Raw genomic sequence first — 25,695 nt, 5'->3', positions numbered from 1 at the left:
ATGGATAAGGGGGCATGGAATACATATGGTGAGCTACAACAATGGTTAAAGAGTTTAACATTGCTAGGTTAAGAGATAATTGAGCATGGCATGATGTTGTTAGGATCTTGTATAGTCCTTTATGGCCCTGGCCCGTAAATGGATCTTTATGGGCCTCTAAAATATCTTTTATACCATGACCAATACCTTAGTTGGTCCTATAGATGTGACCCACTATCAAGAAAAGAGTTGCAATAGCTAAATGATTATGAGCAATGTCAGTCAACCATAGACCCCAAGTTCTTGAATCTAATCCTCCACGAAAAGTAAGAAATTGCGCATATTTTGACCAATTCAAGGTAAAAAATGGGGTTGCTTCCTCGGAAAAACTAGGATAAAGTTGAGCCAAAAGATCCCGATTCAAGATAAATTCATGAGAAAGTGGGATCTCTTTAGGATCAACTCCAGCGTTTAGAAATTGGTTAATATTTCTCTCCGCAAGCTACTAGTGGAGCTCCATACTAGCCAAATTTAGAACAGGGGCGAGAGCAATGCGGGCCATGCGCATTGGCTCAAAAATTGAAGAGGGTGAACAAGAGAATGTAATTGACGACCTATAGAGACAACTAAGGATCACCTCCGAGAGAGAGCGAGATGTGATGGCAAAGAGGGGCTAATTCAGAAGAAGAAGAAGAAGTCATCAACTTTAGGTTCAATAATGATTTTAGCTCGAATATTTTTTTTGTTTCATAGAAAATCACAAACTTTAACTCGAGTCCAAAATCTAGCCCCTGCTAATTTAGAATCATTAGTTGTCCAACATGACAATCACACGTTATCAATAATAAATACGCTCGGAGAAAAAGTTAATTGAGAAATTTCACGTGGGACCGTAACTAAAGGTGAGATCATTTGGGGATGCCATCATATTGGTTTTATTACCAGCAGTCTCGGGTTGCGGGCGAGCATTTGCTATCAACTATAGCTGCTTGATAGGTGGCTAAAATAAGCCCGCGATGACTCATTCATTAAATAATAGATCGACCCAATTTTGCACCCATTTAAGGAAAAGTGCGTTAAAAAATTAGGTCCTCAGCCCAAGAAATTGCCCGTTGTCCTCCCCCATATATAATATCATGGTGTTTCTAAACCCTAGGTTTCACACACGCACACACTCTCTCACGCTTTCTTTCTCAAAACCCTCATTCATGGCTGTTCTACTTGCAATGCGTTTGGAAGAAGGGCTGAACAAGCGGGCCGTCGTACGTTACCACCGAGAGCATGTATCGATTCTAACCCAAAGGTCAAGCGTTCGAGGAGGGGTCGTGAGGGAGGTGCAACGAAGGTATACCGAGGCACTCCAAAGGATGGAGCAACTCCTTGCCGAGGTACGGCAGACCCCTCATGTGACCCCGCACATGATGGCGGAGGCGGATGCTTTCATTGTTGTTGTCCAGAACCAGCTCATCAACCCCGAGTCTTCTAAGAGCTGGGATAGTCCATAGGGGTATCCGTGCCGGGGAGATTGAGATTATGGCGTAGCTGCTGGATGCTAGCTTCCGTGAATATTTCTTCCTACCCCTTGGGGGCGCCGCCGGTGCCAATGCTACTCAAGCGGCGGCGACCGTTGGAGAGTCGGAGACCCCGAGGCTTGCTGATGCGACCGTTGGAGTGTCGGAGACCCCGAGGCTTGCTGATGCGGCCGTTGGAGTGCCGGAGGTACAAGGCTTTGCCTAATGGATGAGGCATGAATAGGCATGAAAGGAAGCACGGTGAAATCAACTATGAGAAATCCGCCAATCTACATGTGATGTGTGAAGAATGACAGTTGTGTACCATAGTCGGTAGCTAGATATGTATAAGGGGGAATGGAATACATATGGTGAGCTACAACAATCGTTAAAGAGCCTAACATAGCTAGGTTAAGAGATAATTGAGCATGCAATGACGTTGTTAGGATCTCATATAGTCCTTTTATGGCTCACGCCCGTAAATGGACCTTTGTGTGCCTCTAAAATATCTTTTATACCATGACCAATACCTTAGTTGGTTCTATACATGTAACCCGCTATCAAGAAAAGACTTGCAATAGCTAAATGATGATGAGCAATATCAGCCAACCATAGAACCTCAGTTCTTGGATCTAATCATCCAGAAAAAGTAGGAAATTCTACATATTTTGACAAATTCATGGTAAAAAATGGGATTGCTCCCTCGGCAAAACTGGGATAAAGTTGAGCCAAAAGATCCCGATTCAAGGTAAATTCGTGAGGAAGCGAAATCTCTTTAGAATATACTCTAGTGTTTAGAAATTAGTTAATATTTCTCTCCGTAAGCTACCAGTGCAACTCCATACTAGCTAAATTTAGAATAGAGGCGAGAGCAATGCAGGCCATGTGCATTGGCTCAAGAATTGAAGAGGGTGAACAAGAGAATGTAATTGAGGACCTAGAGAGACAGCTAAGGATCACCTTCGAGAGTGAGAGAGATGTGATGGCAAAGAGGGGCTAATTCAAGAAAGAAGAAGAAGAAGTCATCAACTTTAGGTTCAATAACGATTTTAGCTCGAATATTTTTTTTGTCTCATAAAAAATCACCAACTTTAACTCAAGTCCAAAATCTAGCCCCCTTTAATTTAGAATCATTAGTTGTCGAACATGACAATCACACGTTGTCAATAATAAATACGCTCGGTGCAAAAGTTAATTGAGAAATTTTATGCGGGACCATGGCTAAAGGTGAGATCATTTGGGGATGCCATCATATTGGTTTCATTACTAGCAGTCTCAAGTTGCGGGCGAACATTTGCTATCAATCAGAATCGCTTGATAAGTGGCTAAAATAAGTCCACGATGATCCATTTTTTAAACAATAGACTGACCCAATTTTGGACCCATTTCATGAAAAGTGAGTTAAAAAATTGGGCCATCATCCCAAGAAATTGCCCGTTGTCCTCCACCACATATAATATCTTGGTGTTTCTAAACCCTAGGTTTCACATACGCGCACTCTCTCTCGCGCTTTCTTTGCCAAAACCCTCTCAAAACCCTCATTCATAGCTGCTCTACGTGCAAGGTGTTTGAAAGAAGGGCTGAATGAGCTGGCTGTCGTACGTTACTAGCGATAGCATGTGTCGAGTCTATCCCGAAGTTCAAGCGTTCGAGGAGGGGTCGTGGGGAGGCGCAATGAAGGTATACCGAGGCACTCCAATAGATGGAGCAACTCCTCGGTGAAGTACGACACACCCCTCATGTGACCTTGCACACGATGACGGAGGCGGATGCTTTCATTGCTGTTGTCCAGAACCAACTCATCAACCCGGGTCTTCCGAGAGCTGCGAGAGTCCATAGGGGTATTCGTGCCGGGGAGATGGAGATTAGGGCGCAGCTGCTGGATGTCGGCTTTCGTGAGTATTTCTTCTTGCCACTTGAGGGTGCCGCCGGTGCCAACGCTACTCGGGCAGCGGCGACCGTTGGAGAGCCGAAGTCCTCGGGGCTTGTTGATGTGGCCGTTGCGGTGCCGGAGGTCCAGGGCTTTGCTTGATGGATGAGGCATGAAGGGGCGTGAAGGGAAGGATGATGAAATCAACTATGAGAAATCCGCCAATCCACATGTGATATGTGAACAATGACGGTTGTACACCATAATCAATAGCTAGATATGGATAAGGGGGCATGGAATACATATAGTGAGCTACAACAATGGTTAAAGAGCCTAACATAACTAGGTTAAGAGATAATTAAGCATGGCATGATGTTGTTAGGATCTCGTATTGTCCTTTATGGCCCTGGCTTGTAAATGGACCTTGATGAGCCTCTAAAATATCTTTCATACCATGACCAATACCTCGATTGGTCTTATACATGTGACCCACTATCAAGAAAAGAATTGCAATAGCTAAATGATGATGAGCAAGATCAGTCAACCACAAACCCCGATTCATCGAATCTAATCCTCCACGAAAAGTAAGAAACTCCACATATTTTGACCAATGCAAGGTAAAAAATGAGGTTGCTCCCTCGGCAAAATCGGGATAAAGTTGAGCCAAAAGATCCCGATTCAAGATAAATTCATGAGGAAGTGGGATCTCTTTAGGATCTACTCCACTGTTTAGAAATTGGTTAATATTTCTCTCCACAAGCTACTAATGGTGCTTCATACTAGCCAAATTTAGAACAGAAGCGAGAGCAATGTAGGCCATGTGCATTGGCTCAAGAATTGAAGAGGGTGAACAAGAGAATGTAATTGAGGACCTACAGAGACAGCTAAGGATCACCTCCGAGAGAGAGAGAGATGTGATGGCAAAGAGGGGCTAATTCAAAAAAGAAGAAGAAGAAGAAGAAGAAGTCATCAACTTTAGGTTCAATAACGATTTTCGCTCGAATATTTTTTTATCTCATAAAAAATCACCAACTTTAACTCGAGTCTAAAATCGAACCCCTGTTAATTTAGAATCATTAGTTGTCCAACATGACAATCACACGTTATCAATAATAAACACGCTCGGTGAAAAAGTTAATTGAGAAACTTTACGCGGGACTGTGACTAAATGTGAGATCGTTTGGGGATGCCAACATGTTGGTTTCATTACCGGTTGTCTCGAGTTGCGGGTGAGCATTTGCTATCAACTATAGCTGCTTGATAGGTGGCTAAAATAAGCCCATGATGACCCATTTATTAAACAATAGATCGACCCAATTTTGGACCCATTTCATGAAAAGTGAGTTAAAAAATTGAGTCCTCATCCCAAGAAATTGCCCGTTGTCCTCCCCTATATATAATGTCATGGTGTTTCTAAACCCTAGGTTTCATACACGTACGCACTCTCTCGCGCTTTCTTTGTCAAAACCCTCTCAAATCCCTCATTCATGGCTTCTCCACTTGCAAGATGTTTGGAAGAAGGGCTGAACGAGCTGGCAGTCACATGTTACCAGCGATAGCATGTGTCGAGTCTACCCCGAAGTTCAAGCATTCGAGGAGGGTCGGTGAGGGAGGCCCAACGGAGGTACACCGAGGCACTCCAAAGGATAGAGCAACTCCTCGGTGAGGTACGGCGGACCCCTCATGTGACCCCGCACATAATGGCGGGGGTAGAGGCGAATGCTTTCATTGCTGTTGTCCAGAACCAGCTCATCAACCCAGGTCTTCCGAGAGTTGCGAGAGTCCACAAGGGTATCCGTGCCGGGGAGATGGAGATTAGGGCGCAACTACTAGATGCTGGCTTCCGTGAGTATTTCTTCCCGCCACTTGAGGGTCTTGCTGGTGCCAACGCTGCTCGGGCAATGGTGGCCATTGGAGAGTCGGAGGCCCCGTGGGCTTGCGATGCGGCCGTTGGAGTGCCGGAGGTCCAAGGATTTGCTTGATGGATGAGGCATGAAGAGGCGTGAAGGGAAGGACGGTGAAATCAAATCAAGGAAGCCCACTTCCATCTTTCTATTTTTTCTAGATGGAAGTACAATCTTACATATCCCGTCCTTCAATTTCTGTCCTCGCCCCCCCCCCCCTCCTTTTTTCCTTAGGTTTTGGAAATGATGGGATGGAGTCCCACTTAGTTTGTAATTATAGATGAAGAGAAAAAAAGATCAAGATTTCTCGGTTTGTTTATTTGGCTCGGTTTCGTTTTTCGAATGGGCCCATTGTGAATTCAGGGAAAAAGTACACTAGAAGTGTCATAACTTTTGTACGGCGTTCACTTGAGTGCCATAACTTTTAAAACGTTCACTTAAGTGTCATAACTTTTAAAAATCGGTCACTTGAGTGCCATGCTGACGTGGCGGTCGAAAAGCCGACGTGGCTCGCGAGAAAACCAACGTAGCTCGCCGGAAAAGTTGCAGTAACACTCAAGTGAATGATTTTTGCTCCGATGTGGCACTCAAGTGAACGATTTTTGAAAGTTATAGCACCTAAGTGAACGTTTTGAAAGTTATGGAACTCAAGTGAATGTCGCACATAAGTTATGGCACTTCCGGTGTACTTATCCCTGAATTCTATGTAAATTCTCTAGGAGCATAACTTGCGAAAAGATCGATGTTCAACCATGCCAATGCCCGCACTGGATCCTGCTTGAATGGGGGCAGGAGTAGTTGGCATTGGGGTGGGGGGAGAGGTGATCTTGTCGATGCCTCTCCAATATGATACTTAGATGATCATTTCCTCTGAAACGGAGTTTGTTTTTCAGGGAGTTAGTGATGAGGTTTTCATTTGTCTGAGAGATGATACTTGTTAATAATTTGCGATTGGGGAGTGCAGTCCTCAGGTAAGGTGGCAAGTAGTAGCATCCATGATCCAGAAGAAGTCGGTACAGCTTGAACCCATCAAATTGACTAAATGGTCTCTCGTTAATATTTATGATTATCATAGACAATTTTCTGCAAGTGCTGGAATAGTATAGACGTGTAGGAATGGTAGCCCTACCCCATTCTGCGAGGCCTTCGATCAAGCCATTGACAATTAAAACAAAGGTATTGTGGCAGCAGTCGCTGGCCGACGTTTCTCGCCCCATCGGCCAGCAGGTAAGTGTTGGTGGACTCCTCTTCCTCCTCCTCGAAGAGCCGACGGAAGAGGACCTTGTCGCACGACGTCGTGTAGGAACTTTTATATTGTTTAATATGACCTTTAAATTTTAACTCGACGTACAAAAAATCCAGAAATCACGTTGAATAAATTGCCAGTCTAGGGACCACATCGCATATTACTTGAAAGAGTCATTTTTCAAATGATTTTACAGTTTCTGTGATGTTCACATGGACAACTCGTATTGGATCATGATGTCATACCATATTTGTGCTGAATGATAGTATTCATCCTTACTTTGAGAATGTTTACAGATGAATTGGCCATAACCAGAGCCCTTGAAGCTACGGGTGCCTCCAAATATCCCTCATTCATTCGTGCTTGCAAGCTCTGCTGGAGTGAAAGTGAAGGTCATCGCATTGTTCCTGCTGGGAATTTTGGGACGCAACACCTGCCCTTCGGCAGAGGATTTGAAGGACATTCTAGGTTTAGTAGTGTAAATTTTTCTTGCATCGGTTACTTTAGGAACACAACGGATGTTAAAGGTTAAATCTTTCCGCACGTGAATTTTGACTTTCTAATGTCGGGCAAACTATTGACTGTCGAAATTAGTGAAGAGAAGGGTTGTGATTATTCGATGCATATCTGGAATGCATATCTGATGATGGAGTTTAGCACCTGGGGGTTGGATACCGTTCCATATCTGTTCACCTTGATACTGCCGGCTTGGTTTTCATGTTAATGACATGTTTCATGTTGATAGTTGCATATATTTTCATAAATAATTGTCATGAGCTTTTCTATGACCTGCTCGATGAAATGACTCAATGGAACTATTGCATGTGGGAATGGGATACTCAATACCACAATCTTTTTCTGGAAAAGCGAAGCTAACATGATAGACAAAAAACTTAATTCATGTTGTGATAATTGCATCTTGGTGTGTTTTCATAAATAATTGCGATGAGCTTTGCTTTGACCTTCTCGATGAAATGACTCAATGGGATTATTGCATTTGGGAATGGGGTACTCAATATCACAATCTTTTTCTTGTGAAGCGAAGCTAACATGATAGACCGGAAATGCTTAATTATGAAGTTCATTGTATAATTTAGAAATTTTAACGAATTATAGGTAGGGAAGCTAACATGATAGACTAGAAACACCTAATTATGTTACTGTAGAATTTAGAAATTTCAACGAATTATATGAGTTCTATTAAGGTTTGAAGTGATATTAAGTATGGAGATAGATTTTGTGAGGTGTGGTTTCGTGATTATCGTGAATATTATTGTTTCTGTGTGATTTGGATGTCTCTCGTGAAATTCCTGGAGGACGATTTTAATTATCTGTAGTCGACATAACGCGTCTTCATGAACTTTCCTGGGAATGATTCTGACAAACTGATGTTTTGAGTGGTTAGTCTGAATGCAGACTCTCTGAGTTAGGATTGGGTCGTGAAAACTGTGTTGACATTCTAATTCTAAGATTCACACATTAATTCCTGCAACTCTGATGCTATTACTTGAAAGAGTCATTTTTTCATGCACTTGAAGAGGCTCCCAGAAATCAATTTGTTCTTTTCGACCTTGGTAATATGATTTCTTCTTGCTGATTATTGCATCCAAACGGTTTTAGTTGACGTGGTGGACGTGGGTTATAGAAATGCCCAGAAGCTGATGGATATTTAATGATTTGATTGTAATGTTGCTCGATATATGTGGACCTGCACATGGAATTTGTTGCTAGTTATTTGGAGAGCATTTGAGATGCAATTGCATTTCTCCAAAGTAAGCCAAAAAATTAACCAAACACCATTTGTATTTGACCAAGGGACTTTAAAGCCCCAATGCTCATTCTCAATGCTGAACCAAACATGGCCATTATATCTTATGGTTTTTTCACGTGCCCTACTTGAAATCCACATGAAGCATATCAAAGGGAATTCAATTCTCTCTCCATTATCTTTGAATTTTCACTAAGTTGTACTTAGATCAACCACAGTAGGCGAAATGCCTTTTATGCGTTTGCTTATTTTTGTGAACTGGAGTATGTACCTTTGTTGAAGGATATAAATGTCCTAGTCATTTTTCCTTTCTGATTAGTGTCATGTAGGAGGATTCCTGCATTCTTGTAATCTGGCATTTTCCTTCAATGCTGGAACCTTTATTGATAGCATCCATCAATACTACTTTGGCGTCTTCGGTTCTGGTCACTCCATGTTCCCGTCTTGAGGCTCGAGTACTTCAGCCATAGTCTTCAAAGACGGAGGAGAAATAAATAAACCGTTCAGCCAAAGGCCTGCTCCTTGGAGACCCTCTTGGCTGGCACGCCGCTTGCTGCATTTATTGGTCTCTACCTCCATGGACTCGAATACACAAAATGATTGAAGAGCACAAGCCAAGATATTTCGTAGTTCTACTCACTCGAACCGAAGCTCATGGAATGGATATCAACACTATTTCAACATTGTCACATTCGAAGAGAGAGATCAGAGGTAGCTACTGCAAGACTTTCGAGTTAAGGAGGTCGGAGTTTGACGAAATGATGGTCCTAAACGGTTGCCTCTTGAATGAGTGGCTCCGCATTTTGGGATATATAATAAGAGCAGACCCAGTGGATCTGATCAAAGAGTTCTCCGGTGCTCATGGATTTTGTCATGCTTGAAAACTAAATCCCATTGTTCATCTTTTGGATCCTGTACGATCTGTCAAAGTCTCCTGTAAGATCCAAAAGCCGATTTAAGGCTTGCTGCCGTACTGTAGCCTCTCTAATCCAAGACACTTGCTCGATTTATACTCCATTTTAGCTTTGCCGATTTACCCACACAACGTTCAGGCAATCTACAAGTAATCAATGGTTTATATCAAAATGGAAAGTTCATTATCGGGACTTTTTGAAGTGAGGAGACTAGATAATGGAAGTACATTTAAACGTAAAAAAAAATTGCTTTTTCCCTGTGCTGCAAAAAATCCATGAATGTCTTGTAAACAATCGAGTCACTTCCATTTCCTGGAAGGAAGTTTAGGTGCTGCATGATAACACTTCTTTTTTTGGATTTCTCCGCCAGAAGTCAATCCGGCGGAAATCCGTTTGGTAAAACTTTGCCAAGTAGAAATCCGTTTGGTAAAAAATTGACTTCCGCAAGATTTTTAACTTCACCATTTTTGGCCAACTTTGAGAAGCAATTTTTTTACTTCTCCACCTTAGAATTACTTTTGATCATGCCGACCACCGCCGACCGCCGGCCGCCGCCGCGCTCGCCCGCCGCCGATCGCCCGCCGCGCCGGCCAGAAAAATTTGTTTCAGTTATCAAACGCATTTCTATCGAAATCAACTTATGAAGTAGAAATAGAAAAAACTACTTTTGCTAAAAAGCAGAAGCTGAAAAATTCACTTCTTGCCAGAATGACTTCTGGAAGAGAGAAGTGTTAGCTTCCATATCCGTGCTTCAATTTCTGTGCCCCTTTTTTTAAATTTGTAGACTTAGGTGATGGGATAGAGTCCCACGTACTTGTAGTTATAATTAATTAAGTGGTTTGTAATTAAGGAAGAGAAGATCAAATTACTTGTTTCGCTCGGTTTATTTTTCTTTTTATTTTTTATTTTGGAAAACTTAACTAAGAAGAAAAACAAAAGAAAAAGGAAAAAAATACTAAAAAACAAAAACAAAAAAAAATGCTGAGCGGGAACGTTTAATTGGAAAGAAGCCATGCATTTATATGAAAAGCAACCTGAACTTGTCATTGTGGGAGAATTCACACAAACAAATAGCACAATCAAATGGTTCCTTCAACCCGATGATTTCTTTGTAGTAAAAAAATGGGCAAAGCATCTACCGAAACATGTCCGAGGCTGGAATGTAACTGGCCTCCTAATCTAATGAAGCAGACTGGAAATGAAGAGAATTACTATGAACACGAAATCTGCGCTTCTTTCCAATTCAAGGTGAAGAACGTGAAGACAGTGGAAGGTGGAAGGATGGAAGAACGGTCAGTCAAGGAAGATCTGCGCTTCCATTTCCCGTTTCCCAGAAGGAAGTTTAGCTTCCATATCGTGCTTCCATTTATATCCCCATTTTTTTCTCTTTTTTAGGTTTAAGGTGACGGGGTAGAGTCCCACGAACTTATACTTGTAATTAAGTAAGTGGTTTGTAATTAAGCAAGAGAAGATCAAATTACTTATTTTACTCGGTTTATCTTTCTTTTTGTTAGAAACATTAACGAAGAAGAAAAACAAAAGAAAAATACAAAAAAAATACAAAAACCAAATGCTGAGCGAGCACCTTCAATTGGAAAGAAGCCATGTGTCGATGCAACTTGAATAAAAAACGACGTAAGCTTGTCATTGTAGGAGAATTCACACAAACAAACAGCACAATCAAATGGTTCCTTCAACCCAATGATTTCTTTGTAGAAGAAAACGGGCAAAGTATCTACCAAACGTTGTCCAAGGCCGGAATCATGCAAACGAAAGAGCTGCTGAAGCTGTCTCTGAAGGACATGAGAGTCCGAGCTTCCAGTGTACCTATTGGAGTCATAGATGGATGTAGATGGCCTCTTCACGAGGAGTCTGATGAAGCAGACCGGAAATGAAGAGAATTACTATAAACAGGAGATATGTGCTTCTTTCCAATTCAAGGTGAAGAAGGTGGAAGGACGGTCAATCAAAAAAGCTGTGCTTCCATTTCCGTCTCTCTCTCTTTTTCTTTTTCTTTTTCTTTTCTGTTTTAGGTTTAGGGTGATGGGTAGAGCCCCACGTACTTGTATTTTACACTTTCTCTAGTGAATTCTACACTCTTCTTCTACCGTAGGAAGACAATATATTTTGCAGTATACTTTTTGACTTTTCTTGCTAACATCCATATTAAAATTTCTAGAAATTGCATCAGTGGAAAACCAAGTAAAATTGGGCATTGGCGTAAGACGCGAAAGGCAAAGGCACTATTGCCATTGAAAAAAATAAAGGCCCATAATTTATTAGTTGCATTATCTATAATGAAAATTTAAGTATAAATGGTTCTATTAAAATGAATAATAGAAACTTTTCTATTCAATTGAACTATATAAGAGATATGGCCCTGAAAGCCCAACTTGATGAATCATGGCTATGGCATCGAAGATTTGACCAGCAATCGAGTGACTTTCCGTTGATAAAACAATCGAGTTAATTGGTCGACGAACGGAAAGGTAATCGAGTTGTTTCTCTTCAAACCCTACTAGACCGAAACCCTCTTCTCTCCAAATTTTCCGATGGCTGCTCCACTCTCGCGGCGTCTGAGAGAAGGTCTGGTGGCGCTGACCGCCCGCTCGTCAAGCGCGGCAAAACATCGCGGGCTTCCAAGATGAGAAATACTTAGACCGCAAGTGGTCAATGAGTCTCAGCAGAGACTGAGAGAGGCACTGGTCCGAATGGAGGGCCTCCTGGCCGAGGTTCGCGGCCGATCGCTGGTGACCCTCTACACCTTGGCGGAGGTAGACACGTTCACCTCCATATGCTAAATGACCTCCACGACCGTGGAAATCTGCGAGCGGTTCGCATTCGGAGAGGGGCCGAGGCCACGGAAACGGCCATGAGACGACAGCTTCTCGACGCAGGGTTCAAGGAATATTACTTCCTCCCGGTGCACCCCGCCGCCGCTGAGGCTCAGGCGGCCGCCGCCACTGCTGAGGCTGAGGTGCCAGTAGAAGGTGGAAGCACGGTTATTAATCAAGGAAGCCGCGCTTCCATTTCCCGTTTCCCAAGAGGAAGTTTAAGTTTCATATGTGCTTCGATTTCTGTCCCTTTTTGTCTCTTTCTTTTTTAGGTTTAGAGCAGCTTAGGTTGATCTTTTATATTTGTAATTGTGTCTATGTTGCTAGAATGTATTTACGTTTCTGGAACGTATTAATACGTTAGACCCATGTTTCGAGTTGTTTCATGTCATAAATAAACTCGAACGCTCAAAAAATCCGTTGGACAGGCGGATTAGTTTTTATAAGACCGAATCCATTCGATTTCTAAAAAGGATTACTAATTCTTAGCTTTTCAAGGAATCCTTTGACAAACTAGTTACGGTAAGTCCTACGGAAACATGTATTGGTTCGGGTAAAGGATATCCCGAATATTGGGTAGCTGTCGTTAAACCAGGTAGAATACTTATGTCTATGCTGCTAGAGTTGTGATCTGTACATTTTCCTTTTTCCGTAAATATACTGCTCTCTATCCGTTCTATGCTACCTAAAGTCAGCCTCTTTGTACATAAATTTCCTATGGCTATAGATACATGTTAGTAGGCACTCTGTGGAGTGCTGTATCGGTGTGTCACACATGTGGCCGGCAATTATGATATTCAAATGCTTTACTATTGAGCTTCGGAGGCTGATTTGGCTCATTAACGACACATGAGATACGTGCTAGGACTTAAAGGAGTGTTTGAATTGTCAATTTTGGGGTAAAAATGTCTGGCTATGCAGGTTTTGGGTAAATTAGATGCTCTGTGCTGAAGCATAGTGCAACCAAATCATTGTGGTTTTAGGTCTTATACGACATGCGGAGTAGCACATGTTGGAGTCGAGCTTCCTTCACTGGTTTGATGCTGGAAAAAGAAGGTTGCTAAATTGTGAAAGCTGTGGACGAAAATTCATTAGCTTATTGATTTCATGGCTTCTCAAATTGTTGTCTCTAACTGAAGTTGATTGATTACCGACTTACTTTGAGCATCAGCGGTTTCCAGTCACTTATGCACCCCTCCCATTTAAGCAGACTAGTCGCACTTCTTGGGCGGTCTGAATTTCTTGAAAGGAGTAGCTGCTGCTCTTAGTTGTAGAAAATTGTCTTCTTTTAGACAGACTGCTCTGTCATATATACTGGGTTGAATGAGCCAGGGAAGCTAGAAAGGGGGAGAGTATGAAGTTTACCAGAATAATTATGAGAGAGAGAATTAAGCTCTCTGTTTTAGTTCTATGGAGTAGTTTCTAATTTGTGTTTAAAGAAATTGTAATAATAGCACCACGAAATGGAAATTTCACTAATTCTAGGCGGTGCAAAAACAGTGTAAATGTCCCCATTGAATTCTTAGTTTAGTTCTTCTTAACAGGATTGGTGACGAGACCGAAACCAAATGGGAAGAGGGGATCGTAATGAGGATCCCCAACATTCATAGGAAGCTGATCCACGGTTTTGAACCATGTCCTAGAAAGCTTGCCTGTGAAGCTATAATCACCAAACAGAACATCTGCAATTCCCTGGCCTTCAGTTCCTGGAAGCCAAGCAGCGACAATAGCATCCATCGCTGCGACATAGGGCTGGATCGTGACAGGACGACCGGAGATGATGACAACCACACACTTAACGGCTCCACAAACATTCGATATAGTGCTTGTACCTGGGCTGGCAATGGTCAAGTTCATGCTATCACCAAATGTCTCTGCATAAGGGTGTTCTCCCACTACTACAATGGCATAGGAGAATTTGCCGGATTTGACAGAGTCCATATCAGGGTTCTCCTTATACACGACCTTGGTTTTTGGATCTACAGTGTTCTTAATGGCACTGAGAATTGTGGTACCTGGAAAAGAGAAGTTTTGGTCTCTTAGATTCCATGAGAACACATGATCATGAAGTTAAGCAAAGTAACGGTATTCTATGATTGAAACAATGAGCAAGTTGACAGTAAATCAGGAAGAACAGAGATCTCGAACTGTTGCATACCACTAGTGAGGTTGTCGCCACTGAGTCCCTGCCACTCAATTGTCCATCCACCACACTGGTACCCTAAGTTATCTGCATGGCTACCAGCAACAAGTATTTTTGGGGCTTTCTTAGGAAGAGGAAGTAATGGGTTATCAGCTCCTTCACCATTTTTCAGTAGCACCAAGGACTTCCTCACAGCTTCCCTAGCCAACTCTCTATGCTCCTGTTTATCAGGTTAACCAGATTTCATGAGAAAGGATAGTTGGAAAGCATCATTGACACACCTAAGTTACCCAGTAGATTGGTCCCGAACAGACCTGACTTCCTAGCTGGTTCACTAGGCTGGTATCCGCCAATGGATTCTCAAATAGGCCCATCGTGAATTTGACCCGCAGTATTCTCCTCACAGCATCATCTATTCGGCTCATGGGAATGATCTTGTTCTTTACCTGGAAGGTTAACCCGTCGATGAACTCGGTGTAATTCATCGGGACCATAACCTGTGACAGATCAAAACAAACTTGAGAATGGACTGATAAAAATCTCTTTAGGTTCATCTCATCTTATACGGCATAATGTAGAGATGACCAATCTCTAACCATATCAATGCCGGCACTGATTCCTGCTTGAATGGAGTAAGAGTAGTTGGCATGGGGGGGAGAGGTGATCCTGTCAATACCTTGCCAATCTGATATGACAAACCCCTGCATATTTTTTCACGGTTCAATTCAGTCAAATGAAAATTACAGGAAAGGAAGTAAAACGATGAGATGATCTTTACTCTGAAACGGAGTTTGTTTTTCAGGAAGCCCGTGATGAGGTTGCCATTTGCATGCATCTTGATTCCATTCCAACTAGAGTATGAAACCATGATGGTTGAGACACCCTTGATGATCGAACTGTAATAACCGGGCATGTGGATGCTTAGCAAGCCGTGCCAATCTATTACAGTGTTATTCTCATTGATGCCATCGGTCGTTCCACCATCTCCGACATAATGCTTTGCACATGCAGCGACATTCTTCCTGTGCCAGCAAAGCATAACACAAATGCATCAGACGACCTTCTACCCACTGGAGAAGTGAGCATGACTTGTACGTTTGGGAATTATTGTGCTTACTGATATATTCAAAGGTTTTTTTTTTTTGGTCGAAACTGCCGGATTTTATGATCAAGTGATGCAAAACAAAGGAGAAGAGGCCCCTTCCTTCAGTAATTTATTATCTTCGGAAAAAATGCAGCGAGTAATTTCTAACCATACAAGTCAGACAAGCAGCTTTTACATCTATAATTCAAAGACGAGGGAGCGGCTGCACCAGCTAAGGACCACACAACATAATCGTAAGACTTTACTCCTAAATTCCACAAACCTACGCAGCTAGTATTCATGTTTTTCAGACTATATAGTAAAAATTAGATCAACACGACTGCCTAATGATCTTGTTAACCTAAACTTTTACTAAGATTCACCAGCATGACTGTACTATTCATTGTCGATTTTATTGGATCATTTGTGTCATCTCAGTTTGGCATGGCAATGGATCAGGTTGATGTCATCTTCAAGGTGATTAGTAGATGTGAAAAAAAGTAAGGTTGATCAAGCTAGAATTCAATTTTTCTGAGTCTTATTGAGGGAAGAAGATAAGTTAGAGATATGTACAAAGAGAGATTCATGTTCAACTAAAACATACAGATTCTGTTCAAGATTTGATTTATTTTTATCCAAGTTGAGTGACAACTACCAAGTCAAAGATTGAAAATGGAGTCAGGCCGATCTTTAAAGTTTATCCTTTCGTTCCCTTCCCTGCCTTGCTTGCTCGCTCCGCCCAAGTATTATAAGTGCACACATGGTCCAGGACAGCAAAGTCTTCCTCAGAAAAGTCCAGACATGTTGCTTTTGTGGACCATAACATCATGCACGGTCCAGACATGTTGCTTTTGTGGACCATAACATCATGCACGTTCATCTTCTAGATAACACTTTTTTTTTTTCCAATAGAATCTCTTTTCTTTTGTCCAGAAACGTGTACAGCTAGGCCAAGAGTTCATCAGACACAGCTAAATTGCAGAGTTTGACTATTTAAAAGTGCCCGCGTTCAATGCTGACCCACTTTTGGGAAAAATTAAAAAAAGTTGCGACCATTGTTTGGTTTAATCAATGAGAACATGCAAAATGAAGATATGTGCTACTATCTAAAAATACAACAACGGAGGAAGAAGATTTGGAAGTTCGCTTACTTTCCAGCAACATAAGGGATGCCCTTCGGAGAACCAGCAGGGATATCACCTTGCAATCCGGGGACTATTTCGGTCATGGCCTGAACAATCTTCGGATCTTCGCTGTAGCTCTCGTAACATCGACCCCATCTCGGGTCCCTGCATACCTGTAAACACATTAATGCCAATAAGGTCGAGGTTGTGACCAGTCAGCTGAAAGGAGGATTACACTAATGTTCTACATCTCGTTTCCAGTTTGATCGAATGTATCTGAAGAGACCAAGTACATTCATTCCCTCTCACCGCAATACAGGGTGCGAAAACATATGGAATTCCTGTAGCTCTAACTTCCAATGCTGTTGCAGCTCCAATCCTCTTGACTAGCTCAGGATCCCTATTAGATAAGACAGAATATGACCATTAGGTAATGATCATTTTCAGAAGATCTTTTTTGGACCAACGCATCAATAATTGCAGAAACCAAGCAACTCTGATAAATCTTTTCCTTATTAGTTCTATATCAAACCGCGACATTGCAGAATTGAGCAAACCTTTCTGGCTGCTGAATATCCATCTTTATCATAGCTATCAAGCCAACAGAGATTAGCAAACTATGCTTCAGTTCATCTCAAATGAAATCCCAATTTCGGCTTTTTGAAACTTCTTTCATTTTTTCAAGGCTCACTCAAAGAAATTAATCATACCCAACCATACAGCCACCCGTGGTCCCAACACATTTTCAACTTGCCTGGTGGCTCCAAGACCAACATTGTGAGGAAATAATGTCGCCTTGTACACGTTGTTATGGCCGTGAACTGCATCGATGCCATAAATCATGGGGATACCAAGCCGGGTAGACAACGACCCCCTCTGAAAATCGTTTACCATGTCAATCCAAGTCTCTGGAGAGGCCTGTGGAGCCGGGACACTCCCTCCTCCACTCAATACACTCCCTAGTATACAATAAGCCCACATCTTAGTAACATTAAATTCTTCAACATCAATTGGCTGATGCGAGTGAAAAATATTGTGTGCCTCACCGATGAAGTACTTCTTCATGACCTCAGAGGATGCGACGGTGCGATCAATCTGCGTCATTTGGCCTATCTTCTCCTCCAGAGTCATCCGGCTCAGCAAGTCCTTGATGCGAGTGTTCACGGGCTGCTTCGGATCTTTATACTTCATGTATTCTGCTCTCGTCACGCCAGAGAGACCACAGAGAACTAGAAGCCCCACCATGAAGATGGGAGCTCTCGCCATTGTTACTTTCCCGGAGCGTCCTCTGTCTGGAAAAACACTTAAATTGATTTCAATAAGAAGGAAAAAAAAAAGTACTTACTGGAAAGCTAATTCATATATCGAACAAAAAGCAAATGAACCGCAGAAATGAACAGAATGCGCTGCCGACAAGAAAAACTCAAAATAAGATCAAGCAGCGACTAACTGAGCCGCCGTAACTCCAGTGCGAGATTGATTTGACACCGACGACGGGCCATGAATTCATGAAACAGAGGAACCCCACGAGCCTCATTAATTGCACTTACGGAACCTCCGAAATGAGAAATCAACACTTCCATCATCTCACCGATTCGCGCCTTAAACTAGCTAAATGCGAATCCACTCTTGTCATCGAGCTCGAGCAGTATCAAATCTACACCAATCTTCATCGGGCCAAAAAAGAAAATAAAAAAATAATAAAAAAAAAAGAAACTTCTATATCTGTCTATCTGCAACTGACTGGTCTGAGCTAGAATCATCTTCATCAGACCAAAACAGAAACTTCACTCTCTCTCTCTCTCTCTCTCTCTTGCAACTCACTAGTCGAGCTTGATTCTAGCGAGATTGAAAACAGAGGCGAGAGCAATGCAGGACACGCGCCTTGGCTTACGAAAAGCTCGAAGAGCGTGAACGATAAAGAGTGCCGCTGAGGACTTACAGAGACTGCGAAGGATCGCCTCCGAGAGCGAGAGCGAGGAAGAGAAGAGAGATCGGTCATGGCAAAGAGGAGCAGAAGGCGGTATTTATACATATTTTTCCCGGTTCGAATTCTATTAATTAATATCTCGGCGTGATTTCGGGGATAGAAATGGAATTTTATGTTTGGATATTTTCCATTGTTTTTCCTTCTTATAAATTGTCTGGACAATTCCAAATTTCTTCTTTTTTTTCTCCTTAGTCTCTGTAAAATTGTTTACTGTTATGGATCCTTGTTCCTCTTATCTTCTTTGCCCCGATAGACGTTAAGGGGAAAAACACAAAAAATAATAATAATAATAATAATAATAGCTTGGTGTTGAGAAAAATATATTGTAAAAGCCTGACTAGTAGGCAAATAAAGAAAAATAGAGTGCATAAAAATTGCATGAATAACAACATGCAGTACCGATATGTCTCGAGTCATTGAGAGGAGTGCCATGCAAAGGATAGAGAATTTTTATTCGATTCGTATCGATGATAAATGATGAGTTCTTTTGAGGAATAATAGGGCGCGGAAGGGCGATAAGTATAAAGATATTATCTAAGAATTGTCATAAAAAAAATTTATATCCGTTGTGAAATGTTCGGATTTCGTCACAATTACTTCGCGTCATCCGCCACCCGAGTATTTGAAAATTGGTGATTTTATTACTAAAATAATTCATGAGGTTTAAAAAAAGGGGTTAATACCATAGAAATCTCCAAACTTATACATCTATAACAAATTTACCCTAAATTATTTTTTTAATCATTAAAAATTTCAAATTGATACATATGTGATAGATTTTATCCCAAACTGGCATATATTGCTAAATTTACCATCCATTAAAGTGCTAAGTTTTATGATACGTAGCAATTGACTAGTGTATCGGTTTGAAATTTTTACCCTCTATTTATTACATGTGTATTAGTTTGAAAATTTTCATGATATTAACCCAATTTAAAGAGGGTAAATTTATCACAAGTATATCAATTTAGGATTTTTCGTGATAAAAAAATTAATTTATAGTAAATTTGTCAAAAATGCATTAGTTTGGATTTTTTTGTATAGGAAAAATTCGTGTAAATTTATCAGGGCTATATTAGTTTGGAGTTTTTTGGTCTCGAAAAAATAATTTAAAATAAATTTATTATAAGTATATTATTTTAGGATTTTTTATGGTATTAAAAAAAGAGTAATGTTGAATTGGTCACACATTCTGTACCGTTTTCAATTTCGCAGTCCTTTTCAGCAACGTCATCCGGACAAATTCGTAAACGAGGAAGAAAAATGTGGTTGAAAAAGAATATTTGAATATCATTCGCGGGGGGAAGGATAAAAAGGTTGATTTCACGCGTGGCATCTGCACCACGCAGGACATCTGAACCGTTGGATCTCCCCAGAGGGGCCCACAAAACCCAACGCTACAGATGCACCGAGGCTGCGAGGCCGCGGCGCATCTGATACTTTTTCCTTGAGCGTCAATGAGGGTGGCAAGCTGGCTCTTGGAAGAATGAAGAGCAAAATTAGGAATCGGCTAACTGTTTAACACGTCAGCAAAGATAAGGCCAAATCCATTTCCTTTTGCCAGGTGAGCATAAGTTGTCGTACGACATCGAGCGGACGACGTTCTCCTTTTGTGGGATTGGATACATAGAACGTCCAGATCGAGAAGCTAGATCCCTCTTGTTCATAAATGGCTCATAAAGTAGGATCTCCGAAATCGATAAGCGGGGATAGAGAAAATTACGTTTCACCCGATCGAAGTTCGTCGCCTTTCGGATCACTTGGTACTTTTGTACGATGATCATATCAAATTGCGAATGCATGCTCGATTGTGAGATCTTTTACCTTGTTTCTATGATTTCGTTCGATCGGATCCCTATTGCTTTGATGCGTTTGAAAAGCCTCGAGATGACTTGCTGAAAACAATGCTTTTTAGGTTTGTCATGTGTCCGTGTAAAAAATGGGCCAAACATTTGACAACACATATATGATGATTTTTCCATTTTTTTATAGTCAAAAATTTCAACGTGTAAATTTATCAAATTATTAATTTAGGAGTTTTTGTTATCGAAAAAATAATTTAAAATAAATTTATTATAAATATGATTATTTTAGGATTTTTATGGTATTAAAAAAAGAGAATGTTGAGATTGGTTCCCAACTTTCTCGTACCGTTTTCAACTTCGCAGTCCTAATTTCAAGCAACGTCATCCGGACAAATTCGTACAACGGGGAAGAAATTTGTTGTGGTAAAAGAATATTTGAATATCATTCGCGGGGGGAAGGAAAAGAAGGTTGATTTCACGCGTGGCATCTGCATCTCGCAGGACATCTGAACCGTTGGCTCTCCCGAGAGGGGCCCACAAAACCCAACGCTACAGATGCACCGAGCTTGCCAGGCCGCGGCGCATCTGATATCTTTTCCTTGAGCGTCAATGAGGGTTGGCAAGCTGGCCCGGAAGATGAAGAGCAAAATTAGGAATTGGCTAGCTGTTTAACACGTCAGCAAAGATAAGGCCAGATCCATTTCCTTTTCCCAGGTGAGCAAAAGTTGTCGTACGACATCGAGCGGACGACGTTATCCTTTTGTGGGATTGGATACATTAGAACGTCCAGATCGAGAAGCTACCTTGCATAATGTTTCCAACATGGATTCAGAAATGATAAGCGGGATAGACAAAATTACGTTTCACCGGATCGAAGTTCGTCGCCTTTCGGATCACTTGGTACTTTTGTACGATGTCCAAATCAAATTGCGAATGCATGCTCAGCTGTGAGATTTTTTACCTTGTTTCTATGATTCCGTTCGATCGGATCCCTATTGCTTGGATGCGTTTGAAAAGTCTCGAGATGACTTGCGGAAAACAATGCTTTCTAGGTTTGTCCTATGTCCGTGTAATAAATGGGCCAAACATTTGACAACACATATATGATGATTTGTGAAAGTTTATGCGACGTCTTGGAATTTCGATCTCTAAAAAATAACTAAATTCGATAAATTTAAATCATGAATTCCAGTCTAGAAAATAAATTAAATTTTTAAATATTTAAAGGATAATAATTGGATTATTCGAAGACGTTGATCAGAGAAAGTCAAGTCAGAGCAATCGAGCCGTTACGTAGTATCAAAAACCTTCACGCCAGAACTTAACCTTAACTGAATCCTAAATATGAAGTCCCAATTTGTTCTCGTCTGATTGAGCCAAATGACTAATCGATATTCATTTATTAAATTACCTTTTTGCTTTTAGATTTTATTCAAATAATAATTTAAGTGTGATTTGAGCTAGGGTGAGCCCCCAAGTCAAATCAGCCGCCCCCATCCCATCATCTCTCTCCTCGCCTCCCCTGTTGAACGCGCGAGGTCCCCCCCCAACTACTGTTCTTCTTCTTCATTTTTTTTTGCTCTTCCTCTCGTTTTTCCCTCCCTTACTGTTGACCGCGCCGAGACCCCAACTCGAGAGCTCGTGAACCCCAACTCGAGAGCCCATTATTGTTAACCTTCTTTTCAAGCCCTTAACTGGGGAGAACTGGAAGTAGACGTGAATGTTATTGGAGTATTTTTGGGAGTAACGTTAACTTTAACTTAAACCTAGTATTTTTAGGTTGTAGGAAGTAGCCCAAAAGTGGGACTTGTGTGTATAAATGTACTTTCCAGGGTTAATGAATATATATTAATGAAATTGGTGGTCTTTTGCTGAGTTGGTTGATGTGATTGATGTGATGTCCAGCTTTACTATCCATATTGTTTAAATTGCTATTTGAGAATTATATATTCTGCATGGGCCTAATAAAAAGATAAGATGAATGGGTCGATAATGTACCCGAGACGTCATCATTTTATGACCTAAGGCAATTTGGTAGGATTGTTGCGTACTCGGGAGATCGGGCGTGACAGTTCATGTCGAAAACATATATCCCGCTCCTCAATGTAGGGTATTCAAACTCGGGTTAGTATCATGAAAACCCTAAACTGATATACATGTGACAAATTTATCACAAACTATTTTTTTACAATAAAAAACCTAAATTGATGTACACGTGACAAATTTACCCCAAATTATTTTTGACAACAAAAACCTCAAATTAGTACACCTATGACAAATTTATCCCAAATTATTTTTATCACAATACACCCCAAATTGGTACACGTGATAAATTTACCCCAAGACTATTTTTTGACCACCAAAAATCTCAAACTTGAACATTTGTGGTAAATTTATCCCAAATTATTTTTTATCACCAAAAATCTCAAACCGGTTCATCTATGACAAATTTACCCTGAACTAATTTTTTTGACAAAAAAATTTCAAATTGATACATATTTGACAAATTTATCCTCCGTTAGTTTTCGTTAAATTGAGTTAATACCATGAAAAAAAACTCCAACTTGATACATTTGTGACAAAAATGTGTATTTCCGACAATTGCCACGTGTCATCCAACTCAATAATTTGATGAACGAAAACTAATGGATGGTGAATTTATCACAAGTGTACTAGTTTAAAATAAATTTGTCATAAATATATTAATTTGGGATTTATTGTTTGAGAAAAATAATGCTTTCTAGGTTTGCCTTGTGTCCGCGTAATAAATGGTCCAAACGTTTGAACACATGGTGATCTTGAAAGTTCATGTCGAAAACATACATCCCGCTCCTCATTGTAGGGCATTTAAAAGTTTTCGACGTCGCCCTCCAGTGGTTAATTTCTCTATCAACCAGCGCACCGGATCACTGTGGTGTTCTTCCGTAACCATGAGAGAGCAGAAGGAATATCTGAGTGCACTAGTCTATGCTAGCCCCATTTCTCCTACAATTGCTTTATAAGTGGTCACTAATGTTTATCATAGCGTCGTAAATAAATGTTTACAACGTGTTACAACATTGTTATACATAGTAATATTATATGGTATACCTAGGGTTTCATAAAAGTGTCAGCAGAGGACAACAGGAAGGGAAAATATGACAAATTGGGGATAGCTCTGAAATAACTCGTGTGTCTAATTTGGGTTAACGAGGACTTCCTGAAAATAATTAAGATTAGAGAAGAAGTTGCGCACGTTCAACCATTGAATTGAATATATAGATTTGTTATGCTACAAGCTTAATTTGGGCGATAAAAGACTAAGATGTGAAAGTCAAAATCATTCATAAGATAAACTATAGAACACAGAGAAACGTAAGAAAGTTATAGCAATTAGAAAATAGGAAATTTGTCCAATCAATCGGAGACTTATTATACGAATGTCAATTTAGCTCTAAATTTTTTAATTGACAATTTAATCTTAGACTTTTACACGAAATTTTAGTGTAGTTATTGTTGGGAGTGCGCATCGAAAGCCCCATATCTTCGCCCGAGAGATTGCCAAGAGGAAGTCCAACTCCAAACCCGTCAATACACCTAGTTGGATCCACCTTCACTTAAAAACTTAAGGCAATGAGTTATGAGTCATCTAGAATATATTAATTGCTCCACACCACATCAATTACCCCATATAGGGTTCCTCCAAGACAACTCACACGTGCATTCTAACAATCTTCCCTCACTGCGTGAGCTCCAATTTTAAAGAACCAATGTTAGGTATGCTCCCCCTTAATTCAAGTATCCTTCTATAACAACATATCTCAACTTGAATCTCCTTCAATGTCCATCGGGACCGTGTTGCTACACCGCAATGCCTATCGGCCCAAAAACCGTGTTGATCACTAGATTATAAGAAAAAAACCACACAATGATCCTTTTCTTGGGGTGTACGAGGGAAAAAGTGAGTTCTTGTTTTCTACCATATTTGGAGTAATCAAGATGAGTATCAGATTTTTTTTTTTTGTGAGTTTTCTAAGTGAGTTCTTTGTGAAAGTTTGAGAGATAATACTTATGATTTTGCTTTGGGCTTAATTTAGGTGTGGGAAACACTCGAGTGCATGAGCGATTATAACTCCGATTCTCCGATTATAGTAGATTATAATGTTGGCTTTTCCCGTGAACGTAGGTATTGACATTCGGACCAAACCATGTAAATATCTGGTGTCCTTTATTATTTATCGTAATTTCTCTAATGATTTTGTACTAACTTATTTGCAAGATCCATTAGCGTTTCCGCATTATATCTTAACAATCGGTATCAGAGCTAATGGTTGATTGGTGGCCCACTCCCATTATGTATTGGTATTTGATGAATATCTCAAGAAAAGAATCTTGTGACCAACACAATTACCACTCCCACTATGTATCGATGTTTTGCGAATATCTCAAGAAAGAAATTTAGCGAACAATGCGATTTCCGGGCTGGTGGGCATTATGGTGTAGCAACACGGGCCCGATGGGCTGTTGATGGAGATTTAAGTTAAAATATGTTGGTGCAGAAGGATACTTAAATTAAGGTGGAAGAAAAATCTTGCATTGGTCCCTAACACTAGAGCTCACGTGTGAATGGGAGAAATTGTTAGGATGTATGTATGAGTTGTGTTAGAAAAGTCTCATATCGGATAATTGATGTGGTGTGGAGTAGTTAATATATCATATTTGGCTCGTAATTCATTAGCTAAAGTTTTTGAGTGAAGGTGGATCAAATTGAGTATATTTACAATTCGAACTTGGGCTCTCTTTTGGTGATCTCCTCGGGTAAAGGTATCGGATTTCTTATGTGCACTCTCAATAATCATTCTAAGGGGATGTGGTTGTATGCCATGTAGGATGCCCAATGATGATTGCACCGTCGCATCAGCGATTTCCAGCAAAAATTAACCGAAATAACCACATTAGAATTTCACGAAAAAATTAAAAATGAAAAGACAAAATTGAAAATTTCAAAACTGAATTGACATACTTATATTAAGTTTAAGACTAATTAGTTAATTCTATTATTGGAAAATATCCTCACCTACAAGGTGTAGCTCCCTTCCGAACTAGGAGCTTCACTTTTGTATGCTTCCAAAGAATCGTCTTGCCTCCGAGCATTCGTTAGTACTTAGTAGTATATTTACCAATCTTTTCTAATTGTTGTTATTCATGTTTTCCAGTTTGATTTATTCTACGTTCCACCTCTCAATTAAACAAAGACCCCTTACACAAATAGAGGAAAATTTTATAAACGGTTCCAAACTTCCGCATTATTATGGTCCCTCTTTCATTCGTGCCGAATTTGATGAAAGAGATTTTCAGGCACGACACAACAATCTTGACAAAAATCTGAGGAGAAATATGAAAGAGACCCCTTTCGTGAAAAGAGTCTTTCGCGAGTACGTAGTAATTCCACTGACAGTCACATAAGTCCAGTTCAATAAACTCCAATCCATATAGAAGTTGTACGTTTGACTCTTCACTAAACAACATATGCCATAAATACGT

General features: G+C 40.6%; 1 protein-coding gene across 2 annotated transcripts; it reads right to left on the bottom strand.

The window, feature by feature from the left end:
• Positions 1 to 13,377: 13,377 nt before the first annotated feature.
• On the bottom strand, positions 13,378 to 18,380 carry LOC115732619 (beta-glucosidase BoGH3B-like). 2 transcript variants are annotated; one of them, XM_048271656.1, is made up of 10 exons: positions 18,320 to 18,380; positions 17,424 to 17,669; positions 17,132 to 17,336; positions 16,687 to 16,777; positions 16,405 to 16,550; positions 14,948 to 15,191; positions 14,766 to 14,870; positions 14,484 to 14,666; positions 14,185 to 14,389; positions 13,378 to 14,041 (listed from the first exon to the last, which is right to left on the bottom strand). In XM_048271656.1, the coding sequence occupies exons 2-10, from the start codon at positions 17,641 to 17,643 to the stop codon at positions 13,554 to 13,556; spliced, it is 1,887 nt and encodes a 628-aa protein (XP_048127613.1). In that variant the 5' UTR covers positions 17,644 to 17,669; positions 18,320 to 18,380; the 3' UTR covers positions 13,378 to 13,553. The 2 variants fall into 2 exon arrangements, with proteins under 2 accessions (XP_048127613.1, XP_048127612.1); XM_048271655.1 differs by lacking the exon at positions 18,320 to 18,380 and adding an exon at positions 17,933 to 17,975.
• Between the last annotated feature and the right edge of the window lie 7,315 nt (positions 18,381 to 25,695).

This window comes from Rhodamnia argentea, chromosome 10 (assembly GCF_020921035.1).
Source record: "Rhodamnia argentea isolate NSW1041297 chromosome 10, ASM2092103v1, whole genome shotgun sequence".
NCBI classification, from domain to species: Eukaryota; Viridiplantae; Streptophyta; class Magnoliopsida; order Myrtales; family Myrtaceae; genus Rhodamnia; species Rhodamnia argentea.
The sequence above is the reverse complement of the archived record's forward strand: the minus strand, read 5'-3'. Positions and strand labels throughout refer to the sequence as shown.

Excerpts from the sequence above, each read along its gene's own strand:
- LOC115732619 (XM_048271655.1), bottom strand. The coding sequence starts at position 17,963 with ATGATGGAAGTGTTGATTTCTCATTTCGGAG. Across the intron at positions 16,778-17,131 it reads GTTGGTCTTGGAGCCACCAG|GGATCCTGAGCTAGTCAAGA; the intron begins GCAAGTTGAAAA and ends CTTATCTAATAG. Across the intron at positions 15,192-16,404 it reads ATCCCTTATGTTGCTGGAAA|GAAGAATGTCGCTGCATGTG; the intron begins GTAAGCGAACTT and ends TTGCTGGCACAG.